Consider the following 18,483-nt stretch of genomic DNA (forward strand, 5'->3'; position numbering starts at 1 on the left):
GGTGGAGGGAGTGGAGGTTTTCTTTAGGATAGTCAGTTTTGTGTCTCCAGCTCCCGGGACTCCTCAGTGTGTAAGCTAGCGAGGGTGACTGTGTGATGTGATTACACCCTCTGAAAGTGCGCTGGGAGTTCCAGTGTGAGCCTCGAGGGCTCCTCCTTCAGTAGTCCTAGCCAGGAACATCAAAGACAGACTGAGAAAGTCTCCAGTACCCAGGGTTCCACCCGCCAAAGCCACACCAGGGACACTGGGGGACAGACAGAGACAGAGGCAGCTTGTTGAGTGACAGTTTATTGGTCCTTAATCTCCAAGTGAAATTCACAGACACAACTGTGGATAAAAACATGTAAAATAATATAAAAATAAATTGAAGGCTACTTTTTTTATATTTACTGAATTAAGTAGTGTAATAAATACTATAAGCAAAAAGTTGCAATCACACAATTCAGTTTCACTGAAGTTATAGTAGTGTTTGTAAATATGAATTTTAAAATTTAAGTTACAAATATTAAAGCATTGAAAAACTAGTATAAAAGTGAATTTTGGCACGTAAGTGAGCTCTTCATTAGTATCTGACGCGTGGGGCAATGAGAAAGCCACTCCCACCTGTGTTCTGAGCTACACCTACCCAACTAGTCAGCAGCACGGCTGGAATACTTAACAGTTTACAGTCTTTGAATTGAACTTTTCCCTTTTGAGAAGCCAGAGCTTATTACTGTGCAAAAATTCTCCAAAATCCTAACAGGATTTAGGAGGGACATTTTTACTGGTGACAGCGTAAGGGCTGGTGCCAGGCCTCAGGTCGGAGAGCCCGAGGCTTGGTGGGGCTGACTGCCCCTGACATTTGCTTTCTTTTCTCCCTCCAATCAACAACAGAAAATCCTGCAGGAAAACCAAACAGCCATAACTTCAGTGACTGCACCATTGCACACTCATTCTGTGATCAGAACTGAAGCCGCTAACAGGAAAGCCGGGAGAAAACCCCGGAAGGGCTTCTGCCTTCTGGGAGCCTATCCCTATATCCTTGCTGGGTCCCTGGTCCCCACTTCTAAGGTTAGAGGCTAAGACTGTCATGACTTTCCCTCTGGAGAGAGCCTCAGACCACACTCTTTTACCAAGAGGAGGGATGTGAAACCCCACATGGAAGTCAAGGGACCTGCAGGCCGCAGGGATGGGCACAGGAGCCAGCAGGTCCCTCTCCTGGTCCTCAGAACACAGTGTGGTTGCTGCCACCCAGGCGTCTCAGCAGGCTAGGGAGCATCTCAGGAGGCTTCAGCTAGCTTGCCCTCTTGGCTTAGAAACTGAACGTTCGGTCTGCCTTTTCTTCAACCACGGTTTCATATTCAAGTTGAGGTAATCAGTTTTCCCTCTAACGATCCAGAGGAATGGGGGCAGTGGGGGCGGTGGGGGCAGCGCATGACTATGGACAAGGGTCAGAAACCAAGCTCACCACGTAGCACAGCCCCAACCCCTCTTTAAAAACTTTTTTTTGTGCAGCAGCCAGACTGCCAGGCCAAAGCAGCCAGAGCTCGTAATCTAGAGCTTCCACCGAAAACTTCACAGTAACTCTGCAGGAAATGAACTGGCCTGTGGTTCTTCCCCCCCTCCCCCCCAAAGGAAGTAAGATAGCTTGTGGTCCCCCTTCCCTTTTCTAAGGCTGCTAGCTCAAAGTTTAGTTTTTAAAAAGAGCTTGGTAAAGATAAAGGGAGCTATAATAACTCATTGCTTATTAATCAATTGCACTTAAGATCTATGTTATTGATCCCCAGCCAGAAGTCAGGGACTCCCAGACAAGGGCTCAACAGGAGGGTCTTGTCACCACTGTGCTTTGGAGTTGAGATTGAAGCATATGGGCCTGAGTTTCACAAGCTTTTCTGAATGCAAGATTTCTTACCCAATGGGACTTGACTTGTAATTTGGTTTGTTCGGCTTCCAATTTTTTTCCCTAACACAAGTATATTTTATTGACAAGTCCTTGATTACTACTTTGCTATCTGCCCAAAGAGCGAGCACTGAGTTACCAGGCCCATGAACCCATATGCTCCATCTTTTCTCTCTCCGCTGCGCCAGGGCCCTTTCCCAAACCCTCTACATTACACAACACTATGCTGGATTTACTATGTGCTTCTTCCTAAGGCATGCAAAAAGTCCACGAAACTCAGAAAACAGTTATAGCCCAGCAGCAGAGGCACTCAAGTCCTAGCAGACATCACCTTTAGTGACCTTATTCCTCAGTCTTGGGAATGCAAATTAGTTTACCTTTGCAGTATGATCCAACCTAAATCAAAACCACTGGAGGGAATTCTAATTTGGATATCAGAATTTTTCAAATTCCTGGTCCTTGGGAACCAAGTAAACAAATCCAGGGCCAGGGGCAATTTTGGGAGGTTTTCTGAAATGTATTGGCCTCCAGGGCAGGAGGTGGGGAGGCCAGGTGCTAGAGACCAACAGCCCCTAAATGGTTAGACCCTGGGCCCAAGACAGGCTAGTTACAGGCTATCCACCTTAACCGGGAGGTGAGGCACACCAGGGCGCAGACAGCAGGCCTGCTCTTCTCCCTGAATTAGAGAACTAAGTGATGCCACAGAGGATCTCAAGGACCAACCTCATGAGGTGCTGCTATTAGTGAAGGAGCCTTGAATTTCTAGAAAGCACCATATCTTACTTCCATTCATCCCACAGAAGAGTTCTCATCTAGAAGGCATTGTGGATCTCCGCCTGGCCACTGCTTCAGCAACCAGGGTCCTTCTAAAGACCAGCAGCTACACTGTGCAAGCCAAAGGCCTTTCCTCTGTCTTACACGGTGCCCATCAGTCCAATGGCGTCTACCAGACACCCAGAGCCGCTGGCACACAGGGCAGCGCTAGCTGCTCATCCTGTGCCCTGCCCTTACTCAGTGGTCCACACGATGCCCTTCAGGGTGCAGAGAGAAGAGAGAATAAAGACAACATGTACTACACTGGCAGGCACAGGCCAGGGAGGACAGACACAACCCCTTCAGGAGGGGCCTCCAGGAAAGCTGGACACCCATTCATTCATTCATCCCTGGTGGGCACGGGCCCAGCTTTCTCTAGGGTTTCTGCTCAAAGAGGTCCCGGTATTCCTGCTGCTCCAGCTCACGGTTGTACCTCTCGATCTCCCGATTGGCCTCTTCCACATAGTCATTCATGAACTGGTCCATGACTGGCACCTGGTTAAGGAGGTGAGGTGTAAACCTGGAGGACAAGAGGGTGGCTTATCCCAGGGATCTCGTGGGCAGGTGAGGTGTTGGAAACCAGAGCATCTGCCACAGAGCATCATAGCAACAACGGGGGTAGCAGGCATCATGAGTCCTACAACCAAGCCCTTGGGGTTTATTAGCACCCTGAAGCTCGTAGCCCTGCATTTCAGCCCCTGTCGATCTCTTCATGCAAGGACTGCTGTAACAGGTCATCTTCAGTTTGTTTGTTAGGACCCTGTTATTACCAATGTTGCCTACAAACCACACTTCACAAAGTAAACATTACAACTGCTCAATAAAGGACAGATTTAACACTAGCATGGACTGTGTGCCTGTGGGGTTTGTCCCTGTGAGCCCCCCAGGACTACAGACTCTGCCTGCTCCTAGGGCGTAGCTGTGGTGGTCCTAGGAGACCCCCATTTTGTAGGGTGCTTGTATCTCCTAGATCTTCACACTATGACCAAACTGTTTCCAAGGATACGTGGGTGAAAATCGGTCTTGTCCCCAAAGAAGTTAACAAACTGGGTGCCATTGTAAAAGTAGCCTGCAGGTAGGGGGTCCAAGTGGCGTTTCACCTGTGGAAAGGAATCCTGTTGCATCATCTGACAACTTTTTATTATTTCTTCCATTCATTCAAAACAAACAGTGCTGTTCATGGTGACCCATGCCTTTAATCTCAGCACCCTGCAGGTATATGGATCTCTAGGAGTTTGAGGCTAGCCTGATCTACATAGTGAGTTCCAGGCAAGCTAACTGCATAGGTGGCTCTGTAGTTAAGGGTACCAGCTGCTCTTTCAGGAGACCCAGGTTTCATTCCAAGCACATACATGACCTGTAACTCCAGTTTCAGGGGCCTGAACCTTTTCTGGCTTCTTCAGGCACCAAGCATACTGAACGGACATTGGGACTAGTGACAGCCTATGATGGGGCTCTGCTGGGGCTTTTGGTCTTTTGTCCTAAGATCTTGAGAAAAGGCCTCCAAGGGCATGGGCTTGGGAAAGGGGCTTAGAAGTCAGTCTGCTGTTAGGAAGGTTCACACAGAAAACCTCATCTTGGCTTTAGGATCCCATAGCCTTCCTGTGAACTGCGCTATCTACAGATCTTTCTTCTGGGCCTCAGATGACTTCTGTATGGTTCATCTTAAGCAGAGATTTTGTAGCACTACTTGGGCAAGCCAGACCTTCCAATGTCCAGTCTCTTAACAGGTAACAGATCTTTTTCCACTTCATCCACGGGTCTCAGGAACAGTGGCCTCTGCACTTACTGAAGCTATAAGGTTAGCTCCTTGACCAGCCCCTGCCTCTCCTCTCCCACTGTCTCCTGAGAGAAGCCAGACGGCCAGGACATCCTACAGTAGACCTTCTTTCTGTGAACCCAGGACATCCTACAGTAGACCCTCCCTCTGTAAACCCAGGGCACGGCTAGCACAAGCCACGGAGGGGAGCTAGGGCGGGGCACTCACATGGATGCTCTTGATCTCCTGCTGGGTCAGCATGCCCCTAGTTTTCAGAGCTTTCCTCTGAGGCCTCTGCAGACGTAGAGAAAACAGACATCAACAGAGCTGATGGAGCTGAGGGGGGTGAAGGGTCCAGTTTGGGGCCAGTTACATGTCAAGAATCCCAGAAGTGGACGAGCACAGGAAATGGCTTCCATGGACATGCTATTTTGCTTTTCTATTCCTGAGGAAACCACTTTCCCACCAGAGCTCTGCAAGACAGCCAGGACCAAACGGCAGCTGAGCCCAGCACTTTACAATCCTCTTGGTAGATTCTCATACACAACCCACAACAATGACAGATAATGCATAAAAGCAACCTGAAGTTCCACAGTCTATAACATTCTATAACATTCAAGACCTTCTCTAAAACACAGAGTGGTGGCACACACTGTACTCCCTGAACTGGGGAGTGTGAAACAGGAGGACTAAGATGTGAAGGCAGAGCCGGGAAGTGGCGGCACATGCCTTTAATCCCAGCACTTGGGAGGCAAAGGCAGGCGGATTTCTGAGTTCAAGGCCAGCCTGGTCTACAGATGAGTTCCAGAACAGCCCCTACACAAAGAAACCCTGTCTGGAAAAACCAAAAAAAAAAAAAAAAAAAAAGATTTGAAGGCAGTAAGATTCAGCCTGACTACCACAGCTGAAACACCCAACCTCCTAAAATCACCTCCTTTAACAGAAGCAAAGGCAGAATTGCTTATCTGTATGAGGCAGCTCACAGCCCCTAGAAGGACTATCACCAACACACCCCTACTCCTGGTGTTCCAGGATGAGCCAAACCACCCATACCTCTGTGCTAGAAGGCTTAGCACCCACAGCTTCTGGAGAATGCAGGTGTAAAAAATATACAGTATTGGGGCTGGGGAGATGGTTCAGCAGTTAAGAATACTGGCTTCTCTACCAGAGAACCTGGATTTGACTTCCTGTGCAAAAATTATTTGTTATCTCAAGTTCAAAGAGATCTGACTTCTTCTGGCCTCCACAGGTACCAGGTATGCATGCGGTACACACATATATATGCAGGCAAAGCACCCACACACATAAAATAATAAAAACTACACTATCACTACACTGAGATTAAACTTTAGTCTCAGAACTCTAGTGGCAGGAGGATCTCTGAATTTGAGACCAGCGTGGTCTACAGAGCAAGTTTCCAGGACAGTCAGGACTGCACAGAACAAACTCTGTCTTGGAAACAAAACAAACAACAAAGAAACCAAGCTGGGTGTAGTGGAACATGCCTTTGAATCTAGTTCTGGAGAGGCAGGGGCAGGTGTGAATCTCTGAGTTTGAGGACAGCCTGGTCTACAGAGTGAGTTCCACGAGTGCCACGGCAGACAGACCTCGTCTAGAAAAAACAGAGCCTCCACCCCAACACAATGCCTGGAGTTTGCCCCAACAGCTTCTTCCTAACCCCCATGTCCCTAAGAGTGTTGGCTGATCCTTGAGGTATAGACTGGGGGTGTCAGAGGGGAGGGGAGGGGCTCCATCGGTGTGCTGGTCATATCCAGGCTCAGCAGTGTACATTTTGTAAGTCACCTGCTTAGCTGACTGTCGAAGCCAGTCTTTGAGGCTGTCCTCCTTCAGGGAGCAGCCAATGAACACAAGGTAGCATTCTGGCTGCCCACTGTCTTGAGGGGTGCTTCTTGAGTTGGGGGGTGGCGTGGGTCCCTCCAAGACTGGCACAATGGTCAGGGAGTTGGTTAAAGTGTTGTGGCAGACCTCCATGGTCTTTTCAGAATCTGTACAGAGAACACATTTGTCCTTGAGACCAAATACCAGAAGAATGCCACACGGGAACAGTGCTGGCAGGCTGACAGATTCCTAAGAACTGGCATGACAGAAAGGATGGGTGGAAGTTAATGGCTTGGCTGAAGTGGGTGATCAGATACACTCTGTTACCTGGGCAGAGGGACAGAAGAGGAAGGAAAGGCCAGTCAGGCAAGAGAAGCTGGACCACTCCCCAGAGCATCTGCATCGACAGTGACCCTCAGGGAACTAGGAGCCTCTCCTGGGGCTGGAAGGGGGGCTAGGAGGAGGCCATGGGTGGCTCCAAGGGTGGGGTGCAGCTCTTCGGAATGTGGGAGCTGGAGGTGTGAGTAACTCAAGGGCAAAGGGCAGAGTCCCCACTGTGGGCAGACAGGACTGGAGCAGGCGCTCCTCAGCGCAGAGCAATGCCAGAAGATGAGAGACCCACGAGCTGTGAGGGTCCACACTCCCGGATTCAGCCCATTTACCTGAAAACTTCACTTTGCCAAGGATGTGGTAGATGTTTCCAGAGAAGGGACTGGGTTTGATGGAAGACTGAATTGCTGGAGGAGGAAAAGGACAGGGTGTCAGCTACCTGGAAGCAGAGGCCAAGATGAGGCCAACATGGCTAGAAAAGTTGGGGCCAGAGGAAGGGCTGAGGGTTCTGAGCTGCTCCCCCAGCCCTCCCACCCAGGGCACTGCTACTCTTCCCACAGTGATCCAAGTGACCCAAACAGACATGACCAGAGACAACTCTTCCCTCGGTGAAACATGTCACACTCACCTTTACACTTGGACACAAAGCGGGTTTTCTCCAGGGGACGGTCAAACCACACACAGATCTGAACCATTAGTGGAAAGACGGATCCAGCATCAAATTTACCTTCATACCTTAAAATATTTTTAAATATTTAAAGACAAGTATTTGTAATTTATTTTAAATTCATTGTCAGACTCATGTATATACACAGAAGTTGTAGTACCCCATCTCATCGGCTCAGTGGCTAGGGTTTTAGTCTATATGCTGCTGCCTTTGGGTCACCCGTTCTGTAAGGTCTAATCCGCTCACTAATACACTATTGTGCTTACAATATACATTTCCTTCCTCCCTCCCTTCTTTCCTCCCTCTCCTTCCCTCCCTTCCCTCATGACCTAGAGGGCTTATCTATCTCATGTTAGCCTCACTTTTGTTATGTAACCAAGGATGAGCAGAAACTTAGGTGTCTACTCCTACTTGAGGGATTAAAACCAGGAGGTACCACACCTAGTTTATATCCTGCTGGGGACTGAACTGAGGGCTCTGTTTTTTGTTTTGCTTTTGTTTTTCAAGATAGGTTTTCTCTGAGTGGTCCTGTTTGTGCCGAGATTAAAGGTGTGGGAGGTCTGTGTGTGTGTGTGTTCTGGTGCCCCATCAACTAAGCTACTTCCCAGTCCCACCAAACTGTTGGAACATGTACTGGCTGGTTTTGTGTGTCAACTTGACACAGGTTGGAGTTATCACAGAGAAAGGAGTTTCAGTTGGGGAAGTGCCTCCATGAGATCCAGCTGTAGGGCATTTTCTCAATTAGTGATCAAGCAGGAAGGGCCCCTTGTGGGTGGTACCATCCCTGGGCTGGTATTCTTGGTTCTATAAGAGAGCAGGCTGAGCTAGCCAGGGGAAGCAAGCCAGTAAGTAACATCCCTCCATGGCCTCTGCATCAGCTCCTGCTTCCTGACCTGCTTGAGTTTCAGTCCTGACTTCCTTTTGTGATGAACAACAGTGCAGAAGTGTAAGCTGAATAAACACTTTCCTCCCCAACTTGCTTCTTGGTCATGATGTTTGTGCAGGAATAGAAACCCTGACTAAGGCTATTCTATTTTTGTTTGTTTAGTTTTGTTTTTTGGGACAGGGCTTCTTTGTGTAGCTTTGGCTGTCCTGGAACTCACTCTGTAGACCAGGCTGGCCTTGAACTCAGAGATCCACTTGTCTCTGTCTTCAAAGTGCTGGGCCTAAAGGCCTGTGCCACCACCTGGCTGAAACACTTTCTAAAGTCTATGTCTCTGTTTCCCTGTGAGACTGGGAAGCACATCAGCCCCTGGAGCATAACATTCCTGAGAATACATAACATTCCTGAGAAACCTCTGGCCTTGAACTCACAGATCCACCCAACTCTGCCTCTCAAGTGCAGCATAAAAGGTGTGTCCACCACACCCAGCTTTTCTTTTTTTAAATCTTTTGTTGTTGTTGTTGTTGTTGTTGTTTGTTTTTTGAGACAGGGTTTCACTATGTAGCCCTGGCTGTCCTGGAACTCACTCTGTAGACCATGCTGGCCTCGAACTCAGAAATCCGCCTGCCTCTGCCTCCCAGAGTGCTGGGATTACAGGCGTGCGCCGCCACCACCTGGCAGCTTTTCTTTTTTTAATTTATGATTTTAATTTTCTTTTTGAGACAGGATTTTATGTCCTGTAGGCTGGTCTTAAACTTGGTGTGTAGCTGAGAGTGACCATGAGGCTTTGATTCTCCTTTCACAGACTACAGGAACACACCACACACCTGGGTTGTGTGACGCTGAGAAGAGGACGCAGCTCTAACATGCTAGGCAGCACTCTACTGAGCTGCACCCTCTGACCTCCACTGCTGACTTCTTAGATAAGACAGACTTACCTTGTCTATGCACAAGGATTCACGTACTATTAAAGAGGTATGATAGGACCCCAATCAGAGGTTTCTTCTAAGGTTTTTTTTTTTTTAAACAAAAGAAAACTTTTATTTTCTCCATTATAAGGTTTCTCTGTGTAACACTGGCTATCCTGGAATTTGTGTTATGACTAGCCTGGAATTAAAGGCATGAGCCATTACTTCCCAGCTTAAAAAATAATTTTGTTTTGTTTTAAAGCATAGTTCAATCAGTTTTTAAATTCACATAAATAATTGGTGGTAGAAGGATTGTGTCTGAATAAAGTACCAGGGGAAAGTAAGGATAGCAAAGATAATCTGGAAAAATAGGAGAGATTAATTCTGGTCAAGTTTACCAATGTCTTCTCCTAAACCTTTGTACCCATTGCAATAAAACAGGCTCTAGAGATGGCTTCACTACGTAAGGTGCTTGCCAAATGTGTAAAAGAACCCACATTTAAATCACCAGCACTCACATAAACTACACGTGTTGATGTGTGCCTGTAACCTCAGTGCTGGGGAAGAGATGAGGGTGTGTGTGTCCTAAGGGCTTGCTGGCCAAAACAGTGAGCTCCAGGTTTACAGAGGAAGACACCAGACACTGGCTACCGATCTCTACAGGCTCAGGCACAAACAAGTATACTTGCATAGACACACACTTATATTTGCTCAACAGAGGGAGGGAGGGAGGGGGGGAGAGACAGAGACAGAGAGAGAGAGAGAGAGAGAGAGAGAGAGAGAGAGAGAGAGAGAATAGGTTTAGAGTGTTAATTCTGGCACTTGGGAAGCTGAAACAAGAAGACCACCATGATTTCAAGGCCAGCCTAGGGTACACACTGAGATCCTGTTTCAAACATATACATGCACATCCCCAAAAGCCTGGCATAGTGGACCAAGCCTGCAATCCCAGCACTTAATGGCTGAAGGCAGAAGAGAGCAGGAAACATAGCAGGTTCAAGACTAGCCTGGGTATGGTAGGGCTATGTCTTCAAAGCAGGCTCTGAACCCAGACAACCTGGTTGGAACCTAGCTCTCTAAGTTACTAGTTGTTCCTTGGATGTAACAGTGAACTTCTCACCGCTTCTGTTATCTATAAAATGTGAGCAATAATGGCACTTATTATATATTATGCTGCTATGAGAATAAAGAAGGGAAGACTGGCAAAGCTCTGAAGCAGCGCTGCCCGACAGAGCTTCCTGCCCTTGTGGGAATGCTCTGGTTCTGCACCACCCAGGGCTGTGGCTACCAGCCACCGGCAGCCTAGATGAGCTCTACATTTTGAGTTTTACTAATTTATATTTACATTACGCTCAGCAGCTGTGTAGCTAGTCCAGCGCAGTGCATGCCCCAGGGACAGCTCAGGTGACAGTGCTGAGCAAGACCACAGCAGACTTTGTTTCTTGTTTTGTTTTTTCAAGACAGGGTTTCTCTGTGTAACCCTGGCTGTCCTGGAACTCACTCTGTAGACCAGGCTAGCCTTGAACTCAGAAATCCATCTGCCTCTGTCTCCCAGGTGCTGGGATTAAAGGCACGAGCCACTACCGCCCGGCTTTTTTTTTTTTTTTTAAGATTTATTTATTATTATATGTAAGTACACTGTAACTGTCTCCAGACTACAGTAGACTTTAAATGGCCCCTTTCCTCATTCCCTGGAGAGGCTGTGAGCTGTGAGGCAGCTACCGAGAACAGCCCACAGACCTCGTTAGCAGAAGCCTACCTCTAGATGAGAAGGCAAGAGGACTGACTACTGGGCAGAGTGCTTTTCTATTTTGGGAGTTCAAGTCTTGGTACCTGGGCTGGAGAGATGGCTCAGAGGTTAAGAGCACTGACTGCTCTTCCAGAGGTCATGAGTGCAATTCCCAGAAACCACATGGTGGCCCACAACCATCTATAATGAGATTTGATGCCCCCTTCTGGTGTGTCTGAAGCAGCTATAGTGTATTCATATAAATAAAATAAACAAATAATTCTTTTTAAAAAAAGCGTTAGTTCCACGCTGCGACAAACTACTATACTTGGCTTGGTGCCTGCAGGATGACCTCCTGAATGGCAACTGAGAGGCTCTGACGAGGGGCGCTGGCCCCACAGGGTTACTGGTGCATGGCAGGGTACCCCAGTTAACACGTGTGACCCTTGAGAAGCACATCTGCTCTTCTCATTTTTGCTTTCTCTGCTGTGGATACATAAGCCCTCTGGCCACATTTCTTCTTAAAGCTACAATTCAGTAAAGATACTTGCCAGCCGGGAAACAGTAAGTATCGGGAACGCAGCATCTGGGGACTTGAAAAACTATTTTCTGAGAGAATCAGCTCAATGTCTTCATTCCTTTAAAAACATAGAGCAGACACAGGTTAGTCAGGATTGTGTCAGTGTTAACCTGTTTCCTCCCTGCACACGCATGCTTACACAGGACAACTAACTGTCTGCATAACAGTTCACTTCTAAATACTTCAATACACATCCTTCAAGAACAGCGTCTTGTAGGCAGAGGCAGGCAGATCTCTGAGTCTGAAGACAGCTTGGTTCCACATGCACAATGAATTTCAGACCAGCTAGGCTAAACAGAGATTCTGTCTCACAACAAAGAGAGCAAAATGAAACAAAAAGTGCCAAAAAACCAAATAAAAAGGACACTTTCTCTTACAGGACCACAATATATTATTACACCTGATGAATTTAGTTCTATAATCAGCAGTAGTAAATGTAAAATTTCAGGCCCTTTCCCAAATTCACTGAATCAAAAAAAAAATTTTTTTTTTTTTTTTATATAAGGTGTCCTGCAGCCTAGGCTGGCCCTACTCACTAAGTAGCTGGTTCTCCTACCTCTCCTTTTTCAAGTGCTGAGACTGCAGTCATGAAGCACCACGTCTTGTCGGTGTGAGGCTCAGTAGCAGGTGGGGTTGTCTTCACTAACTCACAGCAGAGAGGCACATGACAGCAGAATGCCCCATTACTGCTTTTGTGGTTTAATCATTTGGTCAACACACAGCCTGCCAGATCTTAAGAATGTAAAGGTGGGGGCTGGAGAGCTGCTCAGAACACTTGCTATTCTTACAAGGACAGGAGTTTGATTAAAGGCTCTCCTAGTGGCTCACAACCACCCACACTTTTGTTCCAGGGGGTTTCATGCCCTTGTCTGACCTTCCCAGGCACCAAGCAAGCATGTGGTACACAGTCATGCCTCTGGCCAGCCGTCTAATATCGCTCTCTAGGTAACTAGGGACTGGATCTAGGGCACTGCACCTGCTGGCAAGCACGCACCCCTGTACTCAGCCTTTTACATGGGTGCTGAGGGCTGACCCGAGGGTGCCGAGGGCCAACCTGAGGGTGATGAGGGCCGACCTGAGGGTGATGAGGGCCGACCTGAGGGTGATGAGGGCCGACCTGAGGGCCTCAGGCTTGTGTGGCAAGTACTTTACTCACTGAGGGATTTCCCTGGATTCTAAAACTATTTTCTTTTAAATTTATTTTTTGTGGGTTCACACTTCAAGTTGACCTCTGTCTTCCATACCAAGACCCACAGAGATGTATCTCCCAAATGCTGCTTAAGGTGTGTGCACACGTGTGGCCATGGTATGTGTGTGGACATTATAGGGCAGCTGTGGGAGTCACTGACAGCTGTGGGAGTCACTGCTCTCCTCTGTATGTCAATTCCAGGGATCAAACTTAGACTGCTGTGCTTGGTGGCAAGTGCTTTTACCTGCTAAGCCATCTTGCCATCTAAGGCTGGTTCTGTTTTTTTTTTTTTTTTTTTGGATTTGGTTTTTTCGAGATAGGGTTTCTCTGTGTAGCCCTGGCTGTCCTGGAACTCACTCTGTAGATCAGGCTGGCCTCGAACTCAGAAATCCGCCTGCCTCTGCCTCCCAGAGTGCTGGGATTACAGGTGTGTGCCACCACTGCCCGGTGAACTTGAACTCATTTTGGCTTCTCAACTGCTGGGGATTGAGCACTGTGCATACATTGTGCCCAGCATACATATACATATATACATATACACATACGCCTACACATACACATACATATATGCATATGCATATACATATATAATATTTTCATATATAATGTACTTAGATAGTTTGAAAAGCTGAAGCTGTAAAAAGTACTCTCCACCTTGAGTCTGCCAGTAGAGAAAATCAAATTGCTACATAACAAGTGCCTTTTCTCTTTTATAATTCTCTATTATTAGTTCACAGTTTGGACAAGACCATGAAGTAAAGCCGTCATTTCTCTGTGTTCTCTAAGTCACTTCTCTCACACCTTAATGCTCGAGTCATCAGACACAGTCCTGATTGCCAGGAGCCATCCTCACTTAGAACTCAATGCCAAGAACTCTCCATACCAGGAGCCATCCCCACCTGGCTCTCAATGCCAGGAGACCTCGATACCAGGAGTCATTCTCACTTAGATCTCCATGCCAGGAACCATTCCTATGTAAATCTCAAAACCCCCTCCTTTTGAAGTTCATCTGTGGATAGGTTACTATAGCAACCCCCTTTCCACATCACCTCCTCATGACCCCCCCTTTATCATGCCAAAATTCCAGCAGCAATAACTAGCCTTACCCAGTAATAACTAGCCTTACCCAGAAATTATGAGAAACTGTTTCTTAGAAATGATGTCAGCCTCGAGATTGTTCCCCCTTTACCCCTCCCAAACCTTGTAAGCTTCCCTTTATATTGACTTGTGTAAAAATTAAAATTTGACAGCTTGATCAGGATTAGACTTGCTGTCGGTCTCTTTGTGTCTCTGTCCCATCACCTTTCTTTTAGGTAGCTCTAGGAACCCTGTTGACTGTCCTGGGGGTTGGGACACCTGATTTCTAGTCTTCAATGTGTGAGTGACTCTGACAAAGCAAGATATCTAAAGAATTATAGAATGGTGATAAATGGGCGTAGCCTTAGAAGTACTATATCACAGAAGAGAGTAGTGGTGCTTGATTTTAATACACAGCCTAGTAAGCAGAGGCAGGTAAGTCTAAGTTCCAAGCCAGCCAGGGCTTTATCAAACAATCAAAACCAGCACTTTATAGGGCTGGAGAGCAGCTAAGAGCACTAACTGCTCTTCCAGGGGACGATGGTTTAATTCCTAGCATCCACATGGTAGGTCACAGTCATCAATAACTTCAGTTCCAGGGTATCTGACACCCTCTTCTTGCTCCCATGGACACCAGGCATGCATGTGGAAGTAAGAGGACACTGTGCAGTGTGCAGTATCGTGCTCTTCCACCACGTGTGTCTGAGATTTAGTGGGAAGACCCTGTGAGCCAGCCAGGTGCTGGGCACTAGAGTGAAGTCTGTGCATGTTTACCTTGTAACAATCCCATTTTCTGCAAGAATAAAGGCTGCAGTAGGGTTGGAAGCCCTGATGAGGGTCTGCAGCTGAACAAGGAGAGGGTGCCTCTGCTCCGTCGTGTGACTGGTAAACACCACGTTACTCACCACGCCTGAAGAATAAAACAAAAACTTATCAGCCTTCTGAATCCTGATTGGCGAAGCAGCTCCTGCACACAGAGCGAGCCTCTGCGCCTCCCACTGACCAGCTTCTCTTGGTCACCTCTGCTCCAACACTGACAGACCTATCCGCCATTCTTTCTCCCCGTCTAGGAACTGCCACAGCTCACGAGTACATGGGCTTCGCCTCTGAACCACGTCACTTCCTGCTCTCATATATATACTTTATGTTTACTTAGTTTTTGTTTTATTTTGTTTGTTTTATTTTTTATCTTTGTTTTGGTCTTTTCGAGACAGGGTTTCTCTGTGTAGCCCTGACTGTCCTGGAACTCACTCTGTAGACCAGGCTGGCCTTGAACTCAGAAATCTGCCTGCCTCTGCCTCCCAAATGCTGGGACTACAGGTGTGCGCCACCACTAATCCACCCGGCTAGAGTCACACAATTCTAATATCAGTGCTGATGCAGGTATTCATACAATGACATGCTAAGAAAGGAACCCATTTTGTAAGGATTTGTAGAATGGGTAACATGACATCACTCCACAACTTTTGTAGAAATCTAATATCTACAAAACCATGGGGAATTTAGTAACCAGCAAAGCTATTACCCATTCTAACACAATTATACTTCTTCCAAACTCATACTTACTTTCACATAGCTATAAGCATAGTTTAGAAAGTTTTCACTGCCAGGCATGGTGGCGTATGCCTGTAATCCCAGCACTTGGGAGGCAGAGGCAGGCAGATTTCTGAGTTTGAGGCTAGCCTGGTCTACAGAGTATGTTCCAGGACAGCCAGGACCACACAGAGAAACCCTGTCTCAAAAAACCAAAACCAAAAAAAAAAAAAAAGTTTTCACTGATAGAGGCCATTTCTGCTATAAGATAATCTGCCTTTTCGGGGGTGGGTGGGTCAGGGTCTCATGTAGCCTAGGATGTCCTAGAACTCACAACGTAACTGAGAATGACCTCAAAGTTCTGATCCTCCTGCCTCCACCTCCACCTCCTAAATTCTGGGATTACAGGCATGCACTAGTTTATGGGTGTTAGGGATCAAACCCAGAATTTCTCAAATGTTAAGCAAGCATGCTATCAACTGAAACACATCTAGAACCTCACCAATTATACTTTTGTTATTCAGCAAAGTTATTTTTTGAGATGAAGTCCCACTTTTTAGCTTTGGCTGGCCTGGAACTCATTATGTAGATCAGGTTGGCTTTAAATTTACAGACTGCTGCCTGGCTGTCCAATAATTTTTTGTTTGTTTTCATCATTCTTTCTTTTTTTAAGATTTGTTTATGTATGTAAGTCCACTGTAGCTGCTTCACCAGAAGAGCACATTGGATCCCATTACAGATGGTTGTGAGCTACCATGTGGTTGCTGGGAACTGAACTCAGGACCTCTGGAAGAGCAGTCAGTGCTCTTAATCAGTGAGCTGTTTTCCTATCCAATAATTTTTAATTAATTAATTAATTTTTTAAAGATAGAATTTCTCTGTGTAGCCCTGACAGTCCTGGAAGCTGCTCTGTAGACCAAGCTGGTTCTGAACTATCTGCTTGTCCCCCCAGTGCTGGGAATAAAGGCATGAACCACCACTGCCTGGATACTTTTTATTTATATCATTTTGTGAGAATTTCAAGCATGGGGGGAGGGGCTGAAGAGATGTCTATATACAAGAAAAGATCTGAGTTTCTTAGCTGCTGGCACATCTCCATCAGAGTTCATGGCTACCTGGTCCAGTTTTTCTGTGTGTGTGTCTGTTCTTCCTTCATTCCCGTTACCCAAGCCTGGTTCTAAGATCTGGACACTCAGGTCGTAGCACATAACAGATGATTTTTAAGACAATATCACATATCAGTGCTGGGCCTAAAAATCTGTGCCGTATGCCTAGTTTTATTTTATTTTACATTTTAAAGACTTTTATTTATGTGTATGTGTCTGCATGGATTTATATGTGCCACATGTATGCAGGAGTTCAAAGAAGCCAGGTGTTAGAATCCCTGGAACTCAAGTTATGGGAGGTTGGTAGCCACCATGTAGGTTCTGGGAACTGAACCTGGTCCCTCTATAAGAACAGTAAGTTCTAGTAACTGCTGAGCCATCTCTCTAACCTCTCTTAATTTTTAAATTTATGTGTATGTGTTTGTGTGTATTTCGTAGGTATGCATATGGCTCACGGAAGCCAGAAGTACTGTATTCAGGGAGCTCTGGGGGGTTGTGAGCTACCATGTGGATGCTGGTAACCAGACCTGGGTCTTAACGGAAGAGTAGCCAGTGTTCTTACCCTCTCATCTACCTCTTCAGCCCATTTCATTTATTTTAAAAGGCTACTCACATTCCCTTTCACATTAAGATAGTCTTTCCCCACTGCCAGTGCTAGGGAAGTCTCCAAATGAAGGGAACACTGGTGACATCTGTGCTTTGACACCTTTATTTGGGGACTGCAGGGAATCATGAAACATCACTGCCTAGAAGGCCTGATGCCAGACACCTATGCCTTGGAGCAGCCATAGGAAGTCATTTGAGCCTTTGGAAACTGAGTAAGGTCAAGGTCAGAAGGCAATGCCCAACATGTGGCACCACAGGCGAGCAGAGAGAATCCCTGAAGTATCCATTTATCCTGGGATTAGTAGAAAATGGGGTCAAGTCCCTGTAAAGTGACTGGGGTACCATAGGCAGAACAGATAATGTAGTAGGTCTTGTAGTGAGGAGCCAGAAAAAGTTAGCAAAGCTCTATTGGGGCCCAGAGACTGAATTTTCCTTGGCCAAAAGGAGCAAGTCAAACTAGTCCAAGCTTGACCTCTAAGCAGTGTGTACCAGGGTCACAGACATAGTCCTGGCCCGGCTCCTTTCCTGACCGGGTTGTGAAATCTGTGAAAATGAACCACTCTAATGCTCTGCTTACTATATGCACACTCTGTGGACTCATTTTGTAGGGGTAGGATTCTAGCTCAGGAACTGGGCACAGAAAAGGGACTTTATTGCATAGTGAAAAAGCAAAAGGATTATCTCTGGCATTCCTTAGCCCAGCTATGTAAACTGCTACCTGCCAAGAGGAAATGCCGGCTGTGAGGCAGGTAGAGATGTTGTCTGGCACACAGGGCAAACAGGCCACAGAGAGGAGTTTCACCTTACCGGGGTCAGGAGCCTCTTTCTGCTCCGCATCAAGAGTGAACACCAAGACTGACTAAGATTAGCAGCTAAGCTATAAGCAGGCAGTGGCCTGAGACCAAGAGCAGAGAAATGTGTTTGCTGTCTGAGGGCTTTCAGCAGCCTAGGAATAAATGAAACATCTTTCTTTCTTTTATCTCTATTTATTTCTAAAAGCAGGCAATAAAAACACCTTTTCTTTGCCTACAGTCAGCATATGAGCCCTGCTAAGCACGATGTGAGCCTCTGCTATCATTACATGCACAGAAACAGAACCCACTTCCAAGACAGCCATCGATTCTCAAATGAGAAGGAGCACAACTGATGTTTTTTTATTTCCTGTCCATCCAAGGTGAGCTCCATCAGTCAGCTCAGAGTCCTCAGGCACAGATACAAATGGAAGACAAGTCACCAAGACACTGCAACTCCTGAGTTCCTTGGCATTTAATGGGACAAGATTTGGGTTGTGTGGCTGGGTGGCAGGATATGCCTTTAAGCTGGTACTAGGAAGCACAGGCAGGTGGATCTTTTTGAGGCCAGCCTGGTCCACACACTAAGTTTCAGGACAGCCAGGGACACACAAAGAGATCCTGTCTCCAAAGAAGAAAAGAATAGATGGATGGCATCTCGCTGCTCTGGCCACAGTCGGCACGCATAGACTTGGAGACAAACTGCCACTGGACAATGCGTCAGGAGGGGCCTCTCCCTCAGCACCGCCAAGGGCCAAGGGCATTCAGCCGGGCTCAGCCTAGAAGGATGAACA

The 18,483-nt window shown here is 46.8% G+C and overlaps 1 protein-coding gene across 2 annotated transcripts in view; it reads right to left on the reverse strand.

The window, feature by feature from the left end:
- Positions 1-270: 270 nt before the first annotated feature.
- Dnaaf9 (dynein axonemal assembly factor 9) overlaps positions 271-18,483 on the reverse strand; it is a 127,091-nt gene continuing 108,878 nt past the window's right edge. For both annotated transcript variants that reach the window (XM_052183646.1, XM_052183645.1), the window contains exons 30-37: positions 14,428-14,563; positions 11,359-11,445; positions 7,249-7,355; positions 6,953-7,027; positions 6,255-6,457; positions 4,680-4,745; positions 3,699-3,792; positions 271-3,180 (exon numbers count right to left, since the gene is read on the reverse strand). In XM_052183646.1, the coding sequence (XP_052039606.1) occupies positions 3,068-3,180; positions 3,699-3,792; positions 4,680-4,745; positions 6,255-6,457; positions 6,953-7,027; positions 7,249-7,355; positions 11,359-11,445; positions 14,428-14,563 (881 nt within the window). In that variant the 3' untranslated portion in view covers positions 271-3,067. The remainder of the gene's footprint in view (positions 3,181-3,698; positions 3,793-4,679; positions 4,746-6,254; positions 6,458-6,952; positions 7,028-7,248; positions 7,356-11,358; positions 11,446-14,427; positions 14,564-18,483) is intronic.

This window comes from Apodemus sylvaticus, chromosome 5 (genome assembly GCF_947179515.1).
Source record: "Apodemus sylvaticus chromosome 5, mApoSyl1.1, whole genome shotgun sequence".
NCBI classification, from domain to species: Eukaryota; Metazoa; Chordata; class Mammalia; order Rodentia; family Muridae; genus Apodemus; species Apodemus sylvaticus.